The sequence below is a fragment of the Oncorhynchus mykiss genome, chromosome 4 (genome assembly GCF_013265735.2).
Source record: "Oncorhynchus mykiss isolate Arlee chromosome 4, USDA_OmykA_1.1, whole genome shotgun sequence".
Classification (NCBI taxonomy): Eukaryota; Metazoa; Chordata; class Actinopteri; order Salmoniformes; family Salmonidae; genus Oncorhynchus; species Oncorhynchus mykiss.
In genome coordinates this window covers 33149206-33168291 of record NC_048568.1, presented here as the reverse complement: position 1 = coordinate 33168291, position 19086 = coordinate 33149206, and the positions used below count along the sequence as shown (strand labels likewise).

The 19086-nt window shown below is 45.8% G+C and overlaps 1 protein-coding gene across 2 annotated transcripts; it reads left to right on the top strand.

Moving 5' to 3' along the window:
* The first annotated feature begins 12168 nt into the window (after positions 1–12168).
* Positions 12169–18083, top strand: LOC110522509 (kelch repeat and BTB domain-containing protein 11). Of its 2 annotated transcripts, none has more exons than XR_002473335.2 (2): positions 12169–13098; positions 18024–18083. XR_002473335.2 is itself a non-coding variant. In XM_021600951.2 (2 exons), exons 1-2 carry the CDS (start codon positions 13083–13085, stop codon positions 14365–14367), a joined length of 1164 nt encoding a protein of 387 aa, XP_021456626.1. In that variant the 5' UTR covers positions 12344–13082; the 3' UTR covers positions 14368–16867. The 2 variants fall into 2 exon arrangements, 1 of the variants encoding a protein (XP_021456626.1); XM_021600951.2 differs by lacking the exon at positions 18024–18083 and adding an exon at positions 13220–16867 and having other exon boundaries at positions 12344–13098.
* Positions 18084–19086: the final 1003 nt, after the last annotated feature.

Here is a 19086-nt window from a genome sequence, read left to right as displayed (position 1 = left end):
CGTGTGCGTGTGTACAACGACGACCCACAGATAGCATTGTGAGTTATAACAGTCTGTAAATATGGAGAGATGGACATTAGTTTCACACAGGTCAGATCATTATTCTGGTGCAATGTCAGGGGCACTGCATTAGACAAACATGAAGTGATCTTCTCTTACTGCTTGACAAGTCACCATAAAGATTTGACCTGTAGAGTAGATAAGAAGAAAAAAGACATATTCCACTTACTGTTTTGTTTAATCAATACTCTATAATTGTGTTCCATTATGTGAACTGTGGCATATCTGCTGTCTTATCTGGTTTCCAGTGGATTCATTCCTATTTTGATGAAACCTTGTGACAATGCATAATCAGCACTGCAAGCTGTTTCACCGAACTGTGTGGCTCAACCATGTGGTTCAGTCAGGAGAAAAGGAAGTGAGCAGGGAGATAGGGTTGGCAACATGCAGCACGGTCTCTGTTTGTTTTGAGTAGTTTCCCGGGCGACAGGAGAGGAGTGGATGGCCTATTGGAATGAGGAGGCCTGTGAACACAAAGATGCTGTCCGTTGTTGGTGACTGAGTGACATCAGTGGGTACTAGCACAACAACATGCCATGTTGCAACATGACAAAGCTTTTTCTGACCCTCTGTCAAGAATGTCTCATTGACCGTTACAAACTAATCAAAATTTTAGTGCTGCAAAATGCTCAAAGGTTTCTTGATTATTTTAACTGTTGAATGGGTAATTTCCTACCTACAGTGTGATTCCATTCGTGAGTGATTGAGATTAGCTTTCCTCCCACATGTGGCCCTGGAACTGAGGATTCAGGTGACATGAGACACCTCAGGGGTACAGAGTAAGGACGCGTCAGCTACACAGGGATGCAGCTGGTCTAAAAGACAGCTGCACAGGAAATGAGGGGGCTTTAAAAGTCTTCCCCTTCCCATGACTTCTTACTGTATTACCTGTGTAGCAACAGCAGAGGACAACAAACACTGATGATGTCACTGAGGATAACAAACATTGAGTCACAATCTGTCTCTATCAATCCTGCTATCTTATCATCAGAGTGGTCCTCTTCTATGATGTGTAGAAAGCTTTTGGAACCAAATTGCATTGAAGCATTACCCAAGAGGATATTAGTGGGTGATAGTAGTTCATTTCCTGTAACATTTCAGATTGGCTCAGTATGACTCAAAGTCAGCTCAGATTAATATGTTTTTTAGATGAACATTCTCAAAAGATATTGTGACACCAATGACAGGAAAGCAGCATAAACACAGCTTGCTGCCCTAATGTGGGTTCTCTCGTTCTGTGTGGTTGGTCAGTCAGCCAATACTAAGGGACAGGTGTTATATTAGGCCCAGCAAGTCCTGGTAGTTGGCAAGTGTTTCCTGCAATCACCCACCAAGACCAGTTAGCAAGAGTTTCCGACAATCACCCAGAAAGTGTTTCCTGTAATTACAGAGCCGCTGATCCAGCCCTGAGACATATGTTATCATCCCGACAAGAGAGACACACAGAAAGACTGAAAGTCTAGCTAGCACAGCTTGGAATAGGGATTTGAAAGTGCAAGAGAGTACAAACACAGCCATGCATGGGCAGATGTATTGATTAGGAGGAGTGAGTGAGTCACTACTACTTCCCGTTCCTTTTTATAGGAAACACAGAGTGACCGATTCCTTCTTGGTTCCACAAGCTCTGAGTGAGAGGCGTGGGCATCTAATAAGGCCTATAGACCTGTGCTAGCTGTGATTCTTCTACCAAGGTGTTTCTAGATCTGGGGTGATTCAGGTCTAAGGAGTGCGGCGGTAGCAAACAATAGTGATGCTAACTTAGCCTTAGCCTCGCTGTGATTCTACTGGGACTCAGCTGGGAACACAGGTTCCCCTGCAGGTGGCTGTGGCTGAGGCAGGGTAACGGTGATCTCGTTGGGGTGGAAATACCAGGGCGAGAGGAACAACAGAAACAAACCCCCGCCAAACGGGCTTCCTTTCTTTCACTCCTCCACTCTATTCTCCTCTCTTGTCCCCCTCCTCTATAATCTGCTGGGGGGGGGGGGGGGGGGGTACCCAGTCCTTTCAGATGAGGTGGAATCGTTCCTCTCATATTTACCCATGTGGAATGAGAAGCGGCAGCTGATTTCTTCACCGCACAATGTCTTTGGAACACTTGAGATTCCTGGAAGGGACTGATTTAGAAAGCCTTTGAGAAAGTCTCTGCCTTGATTGAATGTCTTGGTTGTTTCAACTTCTGGTTGAAAAGTAGCATGAATTTAGGAAAAAAGCACCATCACATTCAATAGATCTCATGCTTTTACCAGAGAGTGGCTGCTGTACGGTGACCCTCAACAATCCATTTCAGTATTGAAAGAAATGTGAGAAATATCCGACCTGGTCAGTGTTGTCTCATTTATCCTCCTCCTCTTCTCTGTAACTATTCCCCAGGTTGTTGCTGCAAAGGACAATGTGTTCTCAGGTCAACTTACCTGGTAAAATAAGGGTAAAATAAATACTTTTTTTTTTATAAACAAATCTGCTGGCAAGGAGAGAGAGACCCCCCACACACTAGAGACACGGAGACACAGAGACAAACACACACACATACCCACAGACCCTTGCATAGTCAATACACATTAGTATTAGTCTTGTTATGGCATAAGTGGGGTAAAGTTTGCTTATTAAAGCGGCAAATGTTAGCAGCCTGATTGTAATGCATAGAAGTGGCAGATGTTATAAGCGTGTGTGTGTGTGTGTGTGTGTGTGTGTGTGTGTGTGTGTGTGTGTGTGTGTGTGTGTGTGTGTGTGTGTGTGTGTGTGTCTATGTTCAGTGTCCTTCCTTGAATTGGGTAAGAGGGTGGCTGAAGAGGCCCCAGGCTTCACTGAGAGTTCTGTGCAGGAGAAACCTGCCTTCAATTCAACAATTGATGATAAGTTTGCTAGACTTCAGCTTCCAGTTTTCTGTCAGACTCACTGTTTTAAGGCTCTGCGTGCATGATATTTTACCTGTGAATATGAAACGTTGTGCTAAACAGTTTTACTTTGAACATTTCTAATCTTCCATTTCTAGGTAGTCACGTGACTTCCCTTAAGAACCCGTCTTCTGCTTCTGCTAGATAGACTACAAATTCTACCTGCATTAGCAAAACAAGGACATTTACTTGCAAATTCTTCAAATGGAAAACATTATGGAGATAAGGAGTGGGATTCATATTCATATTTCCAGCACAGTGTTTCTCTATCAGAAGAGCTCTCTAAATCAAAGCTCTGCTGCTGCTAGAACTATTTTAGAATATTCATGAGCATGCATGTCATTAAAGTTCCTGCAACCATTTTGGTTTGAAGCAGAGACTTGTGGAACTCCTTGCAGATAATGAGTACATTTTGAGTCTTTGAATTTCCTCTCCATTGGCATCGGCACAACTCTTGCCCTATATAGTTGGCAACTATACAGTACTTACTACACATGTGCTATCATCTACAATAAAGTATCACTGTTGTTTTGCATGGTGTATAAACTGCTGTTATGTCTGACTTCATGTACCACTCAGTGAACCTTTTTGCTTAAATATACCACACCACCTTGGGCCTTATTGCTGGAATATCCCTCATTCATCAGCTCATCTCTGCTGTCAGGGTGAGGTCAGGCATCAGTGATTTATCTAGGAGTTGTGTGTAGTCCTCTATTGGAGGCCACCCACTAAGCTCCTTTATCCTTCCTATAAGAGCCTGTGGACTGGCTCTTTCTCACCACTGTTCCTGAGCTGTTTAGAATGATCTTCTGCTTCACTGTGCCAACAGCCATTTCTAATGCACTGTGCAGAGGGGAGGCTTTTCCCATGTGGTTATCTACATGTCTTGAGCCAGTCTCACCTCACAATACCACAGGTACTATTAAAATAGTATGTCAGAGTGCTTGGGCTCTGGTTAGCTGTTGCTGGTTGTTTTATTTTCTATTAGCATTGGGATTATTCAATGCACCTTCTCAGTTAGAGATAAGAAATTAGGCGTTTGGCAGAAGGGGATTTTGAAAATGCCAAAGCATGTTTATCCCTTTATATTGTAGACCTACTTCCTCTGAAATGTCAATGCCACGGTTCCATTTTAGGTGCCTTCAATATTGAGTTGGATTAACTGGATATATGCACTGTGTGAATCTGATGTATACGTTTTTGTTTAGCTATCCAACCCCACACGGCTCTTTTCTTATTACAGCTCTCATTTAATAACACAAGGCTGCAGTAGTTTGTCAACTAACCTGTACCCCCGCACATTGACTCGGTACTGGTACCCCCTGTATTTAGCCTCATTATTGTTATTTTATTGTGTTACTTTTTTATTTTTTACTTTAGATTTACTTTAGTATAGTAAATATTTTCTTAACTCTAATTTCTTAACTGCGTTGTTGGTTAACCACTTCTGTGAAGGGTTAATAAACCAACACCTTATTTGGCCGCCTTTCCTTACAGTTCTCTGCTGCCTGTGACTGGAACGAATTGCAAAAATCGTTGAAGTTGGAGACTTTTATCTCCCTCACCAACTTTAAACATCTGCTATCTGAGCAGCTAACCGATCGCTGCAGCTGTACATAGTCCATTGATAAATAGCCCATTCAATTTACCTACCTCATCCCCATACTGTTTTTATTTATTTACTTTTCAGCTCTTTTGCACACCAGTATCTCTACCTGCACATGACCATCTGATCATTTATCACTCCAGTGTTAATCTGCTAAATTGTAATTATTCGTCCTACCTCCTCATGCCTTTTGCACACCATGTATATAGACTCTTTTTTTTATTTTTCTACTGTGTTATTGACTTGTTTATTGTTTACTCCATGAGTAACTGTGTTGTTGTCTGTTCACACTGCTATGCTTTATCTTGGCCAGGTCGCAGTTATAAATGAGAACTTGTTCTCAACTAGTTTACCTGGTTAAATAAAGGTTAAATAAAAAAATAAAATAAAAGGAGGAGGCTTTACTGAATATCATTTTTGTTCTTTTTTCTTCATTAAAAAAAGTAATTATGCAAAATTATCAACATCTTACATCCCTACCTCAAACATGTCTAACAAAACAAAACACAGGTATAAACAAGAAAATACTAAATACATACAATACATACAATATATAACATTAAAATCAAAAATGATATTAAAAAAAATATAACAATTCTAGTGCAATTCTATTCACTCAGAAAAAATATAATTATGATTCAGGAAGATGTTGTTCTTATTGTTATTCACTAGGGACAATGTCTTAACAAGATTACTAAATTCAATCAAAAATATTGGTAATTTTGGTATAGAAATCTGGAATTATGTTTTGTGTATAAAGTATTCGACAATTATTTTTTTTTTAAATCACAAAAATTTCAATGGTCTTGTTATCATGGCAATAGTAGCAATAGCATCACATTTTGCAGCTGGGGAGTGTAGTAGCCTAACACGGAACCCAAACCGGCTGCGCGCGTGCGCCATCATCCCCTATCGTGCCCCACACACCAAACGCGATCAAGATACGCAGGTTAAAATATCAAAACAAACTCTGAACCAATGACATTAATTTGGGGACAGGTCGAAAGCATTAAACATGTATGGCAATTTAGCTAGCTAGCTTGCACTTGCTAGCTAACGTTAATTTGTCCTATTTAGCTAGCTTGCTGTTGCTAGCTAATTTGTCCTGGGATATAAACATTGAGTTGTTATTTTACATGAAATGCACAAGGACCTCTACTCCGACAATTAATCCACACATAAAACGGCCAACCGAATCGTTTCTAATCATCTGTCTTCCTTCCAGTCTTTTTCATCTTTGAACTTATATGGTGATCGCATCTGAACTTTCATTGTATTTCCAAGACAACCAGCAACAAAGTTTGCCTTTCAATCACCCACGTGGGTATAACCAATGAGGAGATGGCATGTGGGTACCTGATTCTATAAACCAACGAGGAGATGTGAAAGGCAGGACTTTCAGCGTGATCTGCGTCAGAAATAGAAATTAGTTATATTTAAGCCCTTGGCGTCCAGATGCTCATTGGCAATAACGTGGATTTCTACATTTATTTTGCGACGCTGGCGCACGCAATGCGTCCGGTCTGGTCAGCATGTAAGTATGACATTGACTTTGCATTTTAGTTACTGTGATATTGTAGTTAATGCATTTGTTATTTAGTTAGTTACAATTAGTATGGTGGTTCGTTCTGAAAAAGTGATTAGTTATTTATTGAGGTGCTTCCATGTTTCAAATTAGGCTTCACTCAGAACAGATTGGCGCACAAAAGCGTTACACCAAATAAGTCATTACACAATCAACACAAATCCTCTGATATGGGCCATATTACATTTTATATCTCAAAAAGATCATTTATCAATATAGATATATACATAATTAAAAAAAAGTCAGAATACAGTGTTGAATGCAGCCACATCCACACATGGGATTTATATCACTGGAGCGCCCCTGTGAGCTTCCTGGATTCCTATCAACCTTGCCTTTGGCAAGCCCTGCACAGTCTCAAATATTTTTCATTGTGTCACTCTGAGCTGCATAGCCATAAGAAACAATTAACTAGAATTGTGTTTAGAAGAGTGAAATTAGTCTATATCGATGCTGTTGCTTCTAATTCCCACACCTCTCCACAGATGACGGCACCAGCACCTGTTGAACCCTGAAATTGTCATGTACTGTCATGTTGTCTTGTCTCTGTCCTTTCCCTTCACCCTGTCTCCCTCTGCTGGTCGTGTTAGGTTACCTTTTCTCCCCCGCTTTCCCCCAGCTGTCCCTTGTCTCCTCTAACTACCCATTCACCCCGTTCCCCACCTGTTCCCTTTTTTCCCTCTGATTAGGTCCCTATATCTCTCTCTGTTTCTGCTCCTGTCCTTGTCGGATTCTTGTTTGTTTGTGTCATTCATGCCTGAACCAGACTGTCGTCATGTTTGCTGTAACCTTGTCCTGTCCTGTCGGAATCTGCCGGTCCATCTGAGCCTACCTATGTTTGGTAATTAAAGAAGCTCTGTTTAAGTTGATTCGCTTTTGGGTCCTCATTCACGCACCGTAACAGAAGAATCCGACCAAGAATGGACCCAGCGACTTCGGATCCTCTCCACTCAGCCGTCGAGATCCAGGGAGCGATGCTAGGCAGACACAAGCAGGAATTGTCTGCTGCTCGACATGCCGTTGAGACCCTGGCCACCCAAGTCTCCAACCTCACAGAACAGGTTCACCATCTCCGCCTCGATCCACCGGCCACTTCCAGGGCTTTCGAATCTCCGGAGCCCAGAATCAATAACCCGCCGTGTTACTCTGGGGAGCCCACTGAATGCCGCTCGTTCCTCACCCAGTGTGATATTGTGTTTTCTCTCCAGCCCAACACTTACTCCAGGAGCACTGCTCGTGTCGCCTACGTCATATCTCTCCTTATTGGACGGGCTCGTGAGTGGGGCACGGCAATCTGGGAGGCAAGGGCTGAGTGTACTAACCAGTATCAAGACTTTAAGGAGGAGATGATACGGGTTTTTGATCGATCTGTTTTTGGGGAGGAGGCTTCCAGGGCCCTGTCTTCCCTATGTCAAGGCAATCGATCCATAACAGACTACTCTATTGAGTTTCGCACTCTTGCTGTCTCCAGTGGCTGGAACGAGCCGGCCTTGCTCGCTCGTCTTCTGGAGGGTTTCCGCGCAGAGGTAAAGGATGAGATTCTCTCCCGGGAGGTTCCTTCCAGCGTGGATTCCTTGATTGAACTCGCTATTCGCATTGAGAGACGGGTTGATCTTCGTCACCGAGCTCGTGGAAAGGAGCTCGCGCTCTCCGTCGCCTCCCTCTCCGCATCACTACCATCTTCCTCTGCCGGCTCGGGTGCTGAGCCCATGCAGCTGGGAGGTATCCGCATCTCGACTGAGGAGAGGGAACGGAGAATCACCAACCGCCTCTGTCTCTATTGCGGTTCCGCTGGTCATTTTGTCACTTCATGTCCAGTAAAAGGCCAGAGCTCGTCAGTAAGCGGAGGGCTACTGGTGAGCGCTACTACTCCTGTCTCTCCTTCAAGATCCTGCACTACCTTGTCGGTCCATCTACGCTGGACCGGTTCGTCAGCTTCCTGCAGTGCCTTAATAGACTCTGGGGCGGAGGGCTGTTTTATGGACGAGACCTGGGCTCGGGAACATGACATTCCTCTCAGACAGTTAAAGGAGCCCACGGCCTTGTTCGCCCTGGATGGTAGTCCTCTCCCCAGGATTCAGCGTGAGACGCTACCTTTAACCCTCACTGTTTCTGGTAATCATAGTGAAACCATTTCTTTTTTAATTTTTCGTTCACCTTTTACACCTGTTGTTTTGGGCCATCCCTGGCTAGTTTGTCATAATCCTTCCATTAATTGGTCTAGTAATTCTATCCTCTCCTGGAACGTCTCTTGTCATGTGAAATGTTTAATGTCTGCTATCCCTCCTGTTTCCTCTGTCTCTTCTTCACAGGAGGAGCCTGGTGATTTGACAGGGGTGCCGGAGGAATATCACGATCTGCGCACGGTGTTCAGTCGGTCCAGGGCCACCTCTCTTCCTCCACACCGGTCGTATGATTGTAGTATTGATCTCCTTCCGGGAACCACCCCCCCCCGGGGTAGACTATACTCTCTGTCGGCTCCCGAACGTAAGGCTCTCGAAGATTATTTGTCTGTAGCTCTTGACGCCGGTACCATAGTCCCCTCCTCCTCTCCCGCCGGAGCGGGGTTTTTTTTTGTCAAGAAGAAGGACGGGTCTCTGCGCCCCTGCATAGATTATCGAGGGCTGAATGACATAACAGTGAAGAATCGTTATCCGCTTCCTCTTATGTCTTCAGCCTTCGAGATCCTGCAGGGAGCCAGGTTTTTCACTAAGTTGGACCTTCGTAACGCTTACCATCTCGTGCGCATCAGGGAGGGGGACGAGTGGAAGACGGCGTTTAACACTCCGTTAGGGCACTTTGAATACCGGGTTCTTCCTTTCGGCCTCGCTAACGCTCCAGCTGTCTTTCAGGCATTAGTCAATGATGTCCTGAGAGACATGCTGAACATCTTTGTTTTCGTTTAGCTTGACGATATCCTGATTTTTTCACCGTCACTCCAGATTCATGTTCAGCACGTTCGACGTGTCCTCCAGCGCCTTTTAGAGAATTGTCTTTTTGTGAAGGCTGAGAAGTGCACTTTTCATGCCTCCTCCGTCACATTTCTCGGTTCTGTTATTTCCGCTGAAGGCATTAAGATGGATCCCGCTAAGGTCCAAGCTGTCATTGATTGGCCCGTCCCTAAGTCACGCGTCGAGCTGCAGCGCTTTCTCGGCTTCGCGAACTTCTATCGTCGTTTCATCCGTAATTTCGGTCAGGTGGCAGCTCCTCTCACAGCCCTTACTTCTGTCAAGACGTGCTTTAAGTGGTCCGTTTCCGCCCAGGGAGCTTTTGATCTCCTCAAGAATCGTTTTACATCCGCTCCTATCCTTGTTACACCTGACGTCTCTAGACAGTTCGTTGTCGAGGTTGACGCGTCAGAGGTGGGAGTGGGAGCCATCCTTTCTCAGCGCTCCCTCTCTGACGACAAGGTCCACCCATGCGCGTATTTTTCTCATCGCCTGTCGCCGTCGGAACGTAACTATGATGTGGGTAACCGCGAACTGCTCGCCATCCGGTTAGCCCTAGGCGAATGGCGACAGTGGTTGGAGGGGGCGACCGTTCCTTTTGTCGTTTGGACTGACCATAGGAACCTTGAGTACATCCGTTCTGCCAAACGACTTAATGCGCGTCAGGCGCGTTGGGCGCTGTTTTTCGCTCGTTTCGAGTTCGTGATTTCTTATCGTCCGGGCTCTAAGAACACCAAGCCTGATGCTTTGTCTCGTCTCTTCAGTTCTTCAGTAGCCTCCACTGACCCCGAGGGGATTCTCCCTGAGGGGCGTGTTGTCGGGTTGACTGTCTGGGGAATTGAGAGGCAGGTAAAGCAAGCACTCACTCAAACTCCGTCGCCGCGCGCTTGTCCTAGGAACCTTCTTTTCGTTCCCGTTCCTACTCGTCTGGCCGTTCTTCAGTGGGCTCACTCTGCCAAGTTAGCCGGCCACCCTGGCGTTCGGGGTACGCTTGCTTCCATTCGCCAGCGTTTCTGGTGGCCCACCCGGGAGCATGACACGCGTCGTTTCGTGGCTGCTTGTTCGGTCTGCGCGCAGACTAAGTCCGGTAACTCTCCTCCTGCCGGCCGTCTCAGGCCGCTTCCTATTCCCTCTCGACCGTGGTCTCACATCGCCTTAGATTTTGTCACCGGACTGCCTTCGTCAGCGGGGAAGACTGTTATTCTTACGGTTGTCGATAGGTTCTCTAAGGCGGCTCATTTCATTCCCCTTGCTAAGCTTCCTTCTGCTAAAGAGACGGCACAAATCATCATCGAGAATGTTTTCAGAATTCATGGCCTTCCGTCAGACGTCGTTTCGGACAGAGGTCCGCAATTCACGTCTCAATTTTGGAGGGAGTTTTGCCGTTTGATTGGGGCTTCCGTCAGTCTCTCTTCCGGCTTTCACCCCCAGTCTAACGGTCAAGCAGAACGGGCCAATCAGACTATTGGTCGCATCTTACGCAGTCTTTCTTTTCGCAACCCTGCGTCTTGGTCAGAACAGCTCCCCTGGGCAGAATACGCCCACAACTCGCTTCCTTCGTCTGCGACCGGGCTATCTCCTTTTCAGAGTAGCCTCGGGTACCAGCCTCCGTTGTTCTCATCTCAGTTCGCCGAGTCCAGCGTCCCCTCCGCTCAGGCTTTTGTCCAACGTTGCGAGCGCACCTGGAAGAGGGTCAGGTCTGCACTTTGCCGTTATAGGGCGCAGACTGTGAGAGCTGCTAATAAGCGTAGAACTAAGAGCCCTAGGTATTGTCGCGGTCAGAGAGTTTGGCTCTCCACTCAGAACCTTCCCCTTAAGACGGCTTCTCGCAAGTTGACCCCGCGGTTCATTGGTCCATTCCGTATCTCTCAGGTCATTAATCCTGTCGCAGTGCGGCTTCTTCTTCCGCGATATCTTCGTCGCGTCCACCCGGTCTTCCATGTCTCCTGTGTTAAGCCCGTTCTTCGCGCCCCCGCTCGTCCCCCCCCCCCCCCCCCCATCCTTGTCGAGGGCGCACCTATCTACAGGGTCCGTAAGATCTTGGACATGCGTCCTCGGGGCCGTGGTCATCAGTACCTAGTTGACTGGGAGGGGTACGGTCCTGAGGAGAGGAGTTGGGTTCCCTCTCGGGACGTGCTGGACCGTGCGCTGATTGATGATTTCCTCCGTTGCCGCCAGGTTTCCTCCTCGAGTGCGCCAGGAGGCGCTCGGTGAGTGGGGGGGTACTGTCATGTACTGTCATGTTGTCTTGTCTCTGTCCTTTCCCTTCACCCTGTCTCCCTCTGCTGGTCGTGTTAGGTTACCTTTTCTCCCCCGCTTTCCCCCAGCTGTCCCTTGTCTCCTCTAACTACCCATTCACCCCGTTCCCCACCTGTTCCCTTTTTTCCCTCTGATTAGGTCCCTATATCTCTCTCTGTTTCTGCTCCTGTCCTTGTCGGATTCTTGTTTGTTTGTGTCATTCATGCCTGAACCAGACTGTCGTCATGTTTGCTGTAACCTTGTCCTGTCCTGTCGGAATCTGCCGGTCCATCTGAGCCTACCTATGTTTGGTAATTAAAGAAGCTCTGTTTAAGTTGATTCGCTTTTGGGTCCTCATTCACGCACCGTAACAGAAATGAAGATGGACAAAGGAAACAATAGGATTTTGTCGTCGTTGATCCCCAGTTCCTGGCATGTCGTAATTCTCTGGCTCTGTCCCTGCATGGGAAATTAATTTCATTTCTATTTCCCTCTGATCAAATGAAAAGGGGGAATAACAGACCCGAGGAGAGAGCAGATACAACAATACAATGAAATCTTATTATTGCTTGCTGTAGCCCAAGGGATTGAAGGATTAAATAGGGATATTTCAGGGGCGATTACAATAAAATCTCTTAATTTATATTACATCAATATATTGCAGCAATATTGGAATATTGGACATGTCTGATTTATCTAAAACAAAAATGAATATATCCCAAACCCGTACGTTGCGATAATGGATGAGAGTGCGCAGTGCGTACTGTTATTCCCAGAGGTGGAAGATTAGCGCCAAATCAGTGCTGATGCTGACACCTCCCCTGTCTGTCACGAGAAAGTAGACAAAATGGCTTTGCTGACCCAGGACTTCATTGGAAATATGATGAAAGATCCAGAGAGAATAACAATTTTGGGCACAATGTATTACGTAGACTAATGGACCACTTTTTATTTCACTAGGCAAGTCAGTTAAGAACACATTCTTATTTACAATCACGGCCTATCCGGCCAAACCCGGACGACGTTGGGCCAATTGTGCGCTGCCCTATGAGACTCCCAATCACGGCCGGATTCAGCCTGGATTCGAACCAGGGACTGTAAAACCGCTGCGCCACTCGGGAGCCCACTTGTTGAAATGGATAATGCTGTCATGGGTCTTAGATGTTATAATGGTAGCCCACCAAGGAATGGCTCAGTAAATGCAAATGAAGATCGAATGCATGGGTCAGCCATGAATGAGAACCCCCCAACCCCACATATCAACAAAGAGCAGCACTGTTCAATAGAGCCCGATGCGGTGGAGGAGAACTGCCGCGCGCAGGTGAACGTGGCGCACAGCTTGGGCTTTTCATCTTCTAACTGGATGACGAAACGAAAACACGGAGCGCATCTCTCGTGTGTTAAATCAGCGGTGAAGCTGTGAACGTTCAGTGTTAGATTCATAAAGCGAGTTCCCGGGCGGGGCAGAGGGAGGGGAGGTCTGCGCCTATCACCTTTTGTATCAGCGCGGAAGCACAGCCAGCACATGAGCGCGGACAGACGGCTGTGCGGGGAGAGAGCGACCCAGAGGCTACACAGGGAAACCAAGCACCGCAGTCCAGGCAGGAAGGATGGGGATGTGGGAACGGCGTCTGTGCTTCTGGAGATAAGTCTGATTTAGTGATTGAAGTGTCTGGAAAGAAACTTGAAGCGCATAAAGCCGTTTTGGCTGAGAAAAGTGACTATTTCAAGGCGCGGCAGTTCCGAGACGTATGCCGATTAAAGGGGGTGAGTTTTAAGACTTTGACAATATTGGTGGATTACATTTACTCGTACCGAATGCAGGTTAGTAAGGTTAATATTGCAGAGGTCGGCACCCGGGCTAAAGTGTTATAAATTATTTTCGCAGTTCAAGCTGCTGTCGATAAAATGTCGGAGCAGATTACCGATGAGAACTGCTATGAGATTTTGACAATAGCCAAAAGGCAATGTATCGGTGAATTGAAGCAGAAAGCCTACAAGCACATGAGTGACAATTTATTGGAAATACTGCGTGATCCTGCTGTCTATGGGCGTTTGACGGGAGGGGAGAGAGAGCTGATTCTCACTATGAGAATGGAGGGAAAGAGGGCGTTGGTGGTGGCTGAAATCAACGAGGTGTATGACCGCGCCGGGAGCAGACCTCCAAGCCGTGAGAACAGTCGCCCCCAGAGCCCTCTATCGATGGTGTCCCTGGAGGAGAACCATGTGATTTACTATTACAACGAGGAGACAAAGGACTGGAAAGTGCTGACGAAGATGCCGGATGAAATCAACACAAAGGGCTCTGGGATATGCACCATGTACAATTATCTATTCGTAGCAGGTGGAATCAAAGTGCAGGGCGACAAAGGCAAAGTCTCAGACAAGGTGTTCTGCTACAACCCTCTCACTGACAGCTGGAGCGAAATACGACCGCTCACCCAGGGTCGGTCTCAGCTCAAACTGGTGTCCATGGACGGGTACCTGTTTGCAATCGGAGGGGAGTGTCTCTTCACCGTGGAGAAATACGATCCTCGCACTGACAGATGGAGCCCTGTGGCGCCGCTACCAAAAGGGGCGTTCGCTGTTGCGCACGAGGCAACGACCTGTAATGGAGAGCTGTTCGTATCCGGAGGCTCTCTCTTTTATCGTCTGCTAAGATATGACAATAGAAGAGCTGACTGGGAGGAATGCCCGTTCAACAACAGCAGGAAGAAATCCACCGACATGGTGGCGTTCAAAAACTTCATCTACAGGTTTGACGTCAACCGTGACTATGGCGTCAACGTGTTCAAATACAACACTGTGGTGAAAATATGGCATGACAGTGCGTCCCTGGAGCAGACCAACCCCTTGCCCTTTCGCTGTGCTGTCATTGGCAACACTATTTACTGTGTGAACAAGTCCCAAACATTGCAGTTTGTTGTGGAAGAGGAGAATGAACAGTTTTTGCCTGAGGCAGAAGCACTCAAAGCACCTGTAGAGGCTAAAGGCGCCCTTGTTCCATTTGTCCTGTCTCTGCCCAAGACAGCCTGAGACAGAATAATGAACAATATTTACCTATTTTTGGAGACTCACTAAAGCGGCCTCAGAAATGTCATTTGAGGACAAAATATGTTGTGTTTGATAAAAGACTGTGATAAGAATGATAAATTAAATAATTTGTCCATTTTCATGAACAGTATTTGTAATTCCTACCAGAGGACACTAATATTGTGATAGGCTTCTCTTATCTTGCCTCTATGGCTATACACTTCAACAGCTCTACAGAAACAATGTAGCCTACTGTATAGACCTAGGTGATGTCAATAGGCAGAACTTTTTCATCAACAGCACTGCCAAAGCAATATTTATTCCCAAGTGTTTCTAATTCAATGTCAATATAACTATTGCATGATTCAAATAGTTTTCCTCTCTGAGAGTATTACCTGTTATTACTAAGTGGAAACATTGCCGTGTTCTTTCTTAGAGTAGGAATAAAACGTGTTGCAAAGCAGCTTTTGCCAAAGGCAGGGGAGATATACACAATGGGAGATAACAGGGATCCCTGTTGATTTAATATAACCTAGCTACTATGACTTTATTACAGGGAATGATAGAACATCCCATCATATGGTAAAGGATTAGCAGCATCAAGAAACCGATTTGAATGTCTAAGGAAAGTCTGGTTTGAGTGGCTATATTGTCTATTAGTCTGTGGCCTGGATAATGACATGAATTTCTCACATTACTGTAAGTATGGCATCTTTAGATGGACTTGTCTTCCAAACCCTCTCAGCCCTGATGCCCTGACCACAGGCGGACAGTCTCATTTTGGAGCTGGACATATAGACACATAATGCCAACTCTCCAAAATGTGCTGAGTTAGGCACTAAACATATTTGTGAGATTCATGTTTTTTGATTGTGCAATAGTTTATTTATCAATACATCAATGGACAGCAGTTTGTGAAACGAATGTACTCGACAGCATGTTGTGAAATTCACAGTTGGGATAGTTGCTGTTGCTGCACAGCTTCCTTTTATTTATTTAAACTTAATTAACCTTCCTTATAGAGCGCCTGGAGAGGGCTAAGGCTGTTTACAGCAGGACCAGGGCTAAGGCTGTTTACAGCAGGACCAGGGCTAAGGCTGTTTACAACAGGACCAGGGCTAAGGCTGTTTACAACAGGACCAGGGCTAAGGCTGTTTACAACAGGACCAGGGCTAAGGCTGTTTACAGCAGGACCAGGGATAAGGCTGTTTACAACAGGACCAGGGCTAAGGCTGTTTACAACAGGACCAGGGCTAAGGCTCTTTACAACAGGACCAGGGCTAAGGCTGTTTACAACAGGACCAGGGCTAAGGCTGTTTACAACAGGACCAGGGCTAAGGCTGTTTACAACAGGACCAGGGCTAAGGCTGTTTACAACAGGACCAGGGCTAAGGCTGTTTACAACAGGACCAGGGCTAAGGCTGTTTACAGCAGGACCAGGGCTAAGGCTCTTTACAACAGGACCAGGGCTAAGGCTGTTTACAACAGGACCAGGGCTAAGGCTGTTTACAACAGGACCAGGGCTAAGGCTGTTTACAACAGGACCAGGGCTAAGGCTGTTTACAACAGGACCAGGGCTAAGGCTGTTTACAACAGGACCAGGGCTAAGGCTGTTTACAGCAGGACCAGGGCTTTGCTCCAATGTGTGCTTTGCCTGGTCACCCAGTCCAGCCAGCAGGGACAAAGAGAGGGTAATTCACTCAAGACTCAAGGGAAAAGACTCGCTGTGAAATGAGAATATGACCTTGTCTGTCTGTCTGCCAGTGAATGAAAACGCACGCACGCACGCACGCACACACACACACACACACACGGTGTGAGGCCTGTGACTTGCTGCCAAGTCTCGGTGGGCCCATATGCTGATGGTCTCTGCCCTAAGGTGTGCCATGTCTACTTACTGTGGGAGCCTATAGGCTCTAACAATAGAATCAATAATCCCCTCACCTCTCTGTTATAGTAATAGATCCTGTTTCAAAGGAATGACATTCAAAGACATGAAGTCACCCTTACAGTATGTCGTTATTTTATCCTGTTCAGTGAAGAGTGCACCTTTGAAAATGTAGCTGCCTTTCCGTGCCGCACCCATTGCTGAGGGCAAGGCCAGGTTTTAATGTACTGTAACTTCAAGCCCTATCTTCCTCTGTCTTTTAGGGTGTTTCTTACTGCAATAAAACCCTTTTTTGATTATATAAAAAAAAGTTTATTGATTATTATTTTTGTTTTTATATGACAAAGATCCCGCCGCTAAGGTCTATATTCATCTTGCTGCTGGGTCTAATCAAAAGTCTTCATGAATGAGCATGCTGTGTGAGTTATTAAGTTTATGCTGTGTGAGTTAAGTTTATGCTGTGTGAAGTTTATGTGGACCAAGGCAATCGTACTGCCGAACGAATGGCCATAGGCTAATAATACTAATTCAAGGCTTGTGAGCTTGTGAGTGATGGTGTTGGGTGTTTCAGTATGTTTGAATTGCTGTAATAAAAATAGTTATTTGGATCTCCCACCTGTTCGCTGGCTGGCTGTTTATTTCATGTTTATGGTTTGACAGCTTCAACGGTTTTCAATCATACCTTATTTATCTGCTGTATGACAGCCTTTCAACTCCAAACCAACCACATTCACTACTGTAGTGGTGCATAGGACATGATCAATTATATTGATGTTTGGTGTGTTAACGTACTGACTCATTTACGGATGTAGGGTTCCTGCACACAAACATACTGTTTCTTTGTCAAATTGTCAAAGATTTCAGCCGCCAAAGTCATAGACTTTTCTCTCTGCTACTGGATGGCAAGCGCTACCGTCGGACCAAGTCTGGAACCAACAAAACCCAGAACAGCTTCTACCACCAAGCCATATTACTGCTAAATAGTTAAATAGTTAACCAAATAGCTACCCGGACTATCTGCATTGACCCTTTTAGCACAATGTTTTTTGTTTCATCACATACGCTGCTGCTACTGTTTATTATCTATCCCTTCATTCCTAGGTACAGTTTCGGAAGTTTACGTCGGAAGTTTACATACACCGTAGCCAAATACATTTAAACTCAGTTTTTCACAATTCCTGGCATTTAATCCTAGTAAATATTCCCTGTTTTAGGTCAGTTAGGATCACCACTTTATTTTAAGAATGTGAAATGTCATAATAATAGTATAGAGATGTCACGCCCTGGTCTTAGTATTTTGTGTTTTCTTTATTATTTTGGTCAGGCCAGGGTGTGACATGGGTTATTTATGTGGTGTGTTTTGTCTTGGGGTTTTTGTAGGTATTGGGATTGTGGTTAGTGGGGTTGTTTAGAATAGTCATGGCTGCCTGGAGTGGTTCTCAATCAGAGGCAGGTGTTTATCATTGTCGCTGATTGGGAACCATATTTAGGCAGCCATATTCTTTGAGTGTTTCGTGGGTGATTGTTCCTGTCTCCTGTGTCAGTACCACACGGGACGAGTTTCGGGTTTTCACATTTATTGTTTTGTAGTTTGTTCATGTATAGTTTTCCTTATTAAAAAACCATGAACTTCAACCACGCTGCGTATTGGTCCGCCTCTCCTTCGACGGAGGCTTCTGCCATCGTGGAGGCCATTTTGCATCTCTGCAAGCCCCTGGTCAGACCGGATCAGATGTGTAATTCTAATTCTTATCATAATTTATATATTTAGCCAGGATCTGCCGGAACCACCAGTCAGCCAGGATCTGCCAGAACCACCAGCCAGCCAGGATCTGCCAGAGCCATCAACCTGCCTGAGCTTCCTCTCAGTCCTGAGCTTCCCCTCAGTCCTGAGCTTCCCCTCAGTCCTGAGCTTCCCCTCAGTCTTGAGCTATCCCTCAGTCCCGAGCGGTCCCTCAGTCCGGAGCTGCCCCTCAGTCCAGTGGGGCCCTTGGTTAGGTTTACTAGGCCAAGGTTGGCGGCGAGGGTTGCCAATTTAAGGACGCGATGCATGCGGACTAAGACTTTGTTGAAGTGGGGTCCACGTCCCGCGCCGGAGCCGCCACCGTGGACAGACGCCCACCCGGACCCTCCCCTATAGGTTTAGGTGTGCGGCCGGGAGTCCGCACCTTGGGGGGGAGGATGACATTTCTCCAAAAAGTACCATCGTTCTGTCACGCCCTGGTCTTAGTATTTTGTGTTTTCTTTATTTTGGTCAGGCCAGGGTGTGACATGGGTTATTTATGTGGTGTGTTTTGTCTTGGGGTTTTTGTAGGTCATGGGATTGTGGTTAGTGGGGTTGTTTAGAATAGTCTATGGCTGCCTGGAGTGGTTCTCAATCAGAGGCAGGTGTTTATCATTGTCTCTGATTGGGAACCATATTTAGGCAGCCATATTCTTTGAGTGTTTCGTGGGTGATTGTTCCTGTCTCCTGTGTCAGTACCACACGACGAGTTTCGGGTTTTCACATTTATTGTTTTGTAGTTTATTCATGTATAGTTTTCCTTATTAAAAAACCATGAACTTCAACCATGCTGCGTATTGGTCCGCCTCTCCTTCGACGGAAGAATCCTGTTACAAGAATTATTTTTTTCAGCTTTTATTTATTTCATCACATTCCTAGTGGGTCAGAAGTTTACATGCACTCAATTAGTATTTGGTAGCATTGCCTTTAAATTGTTTAACTTGGGTCAAACGTTTCGGGTAGCCTTCCACAAGCTTCCCACAATAAGTTGGATGAATTTTGACCCATGCCTCCTGACAGAGCTGGTGTAACTGAGTCAGGTTTTTAGGCC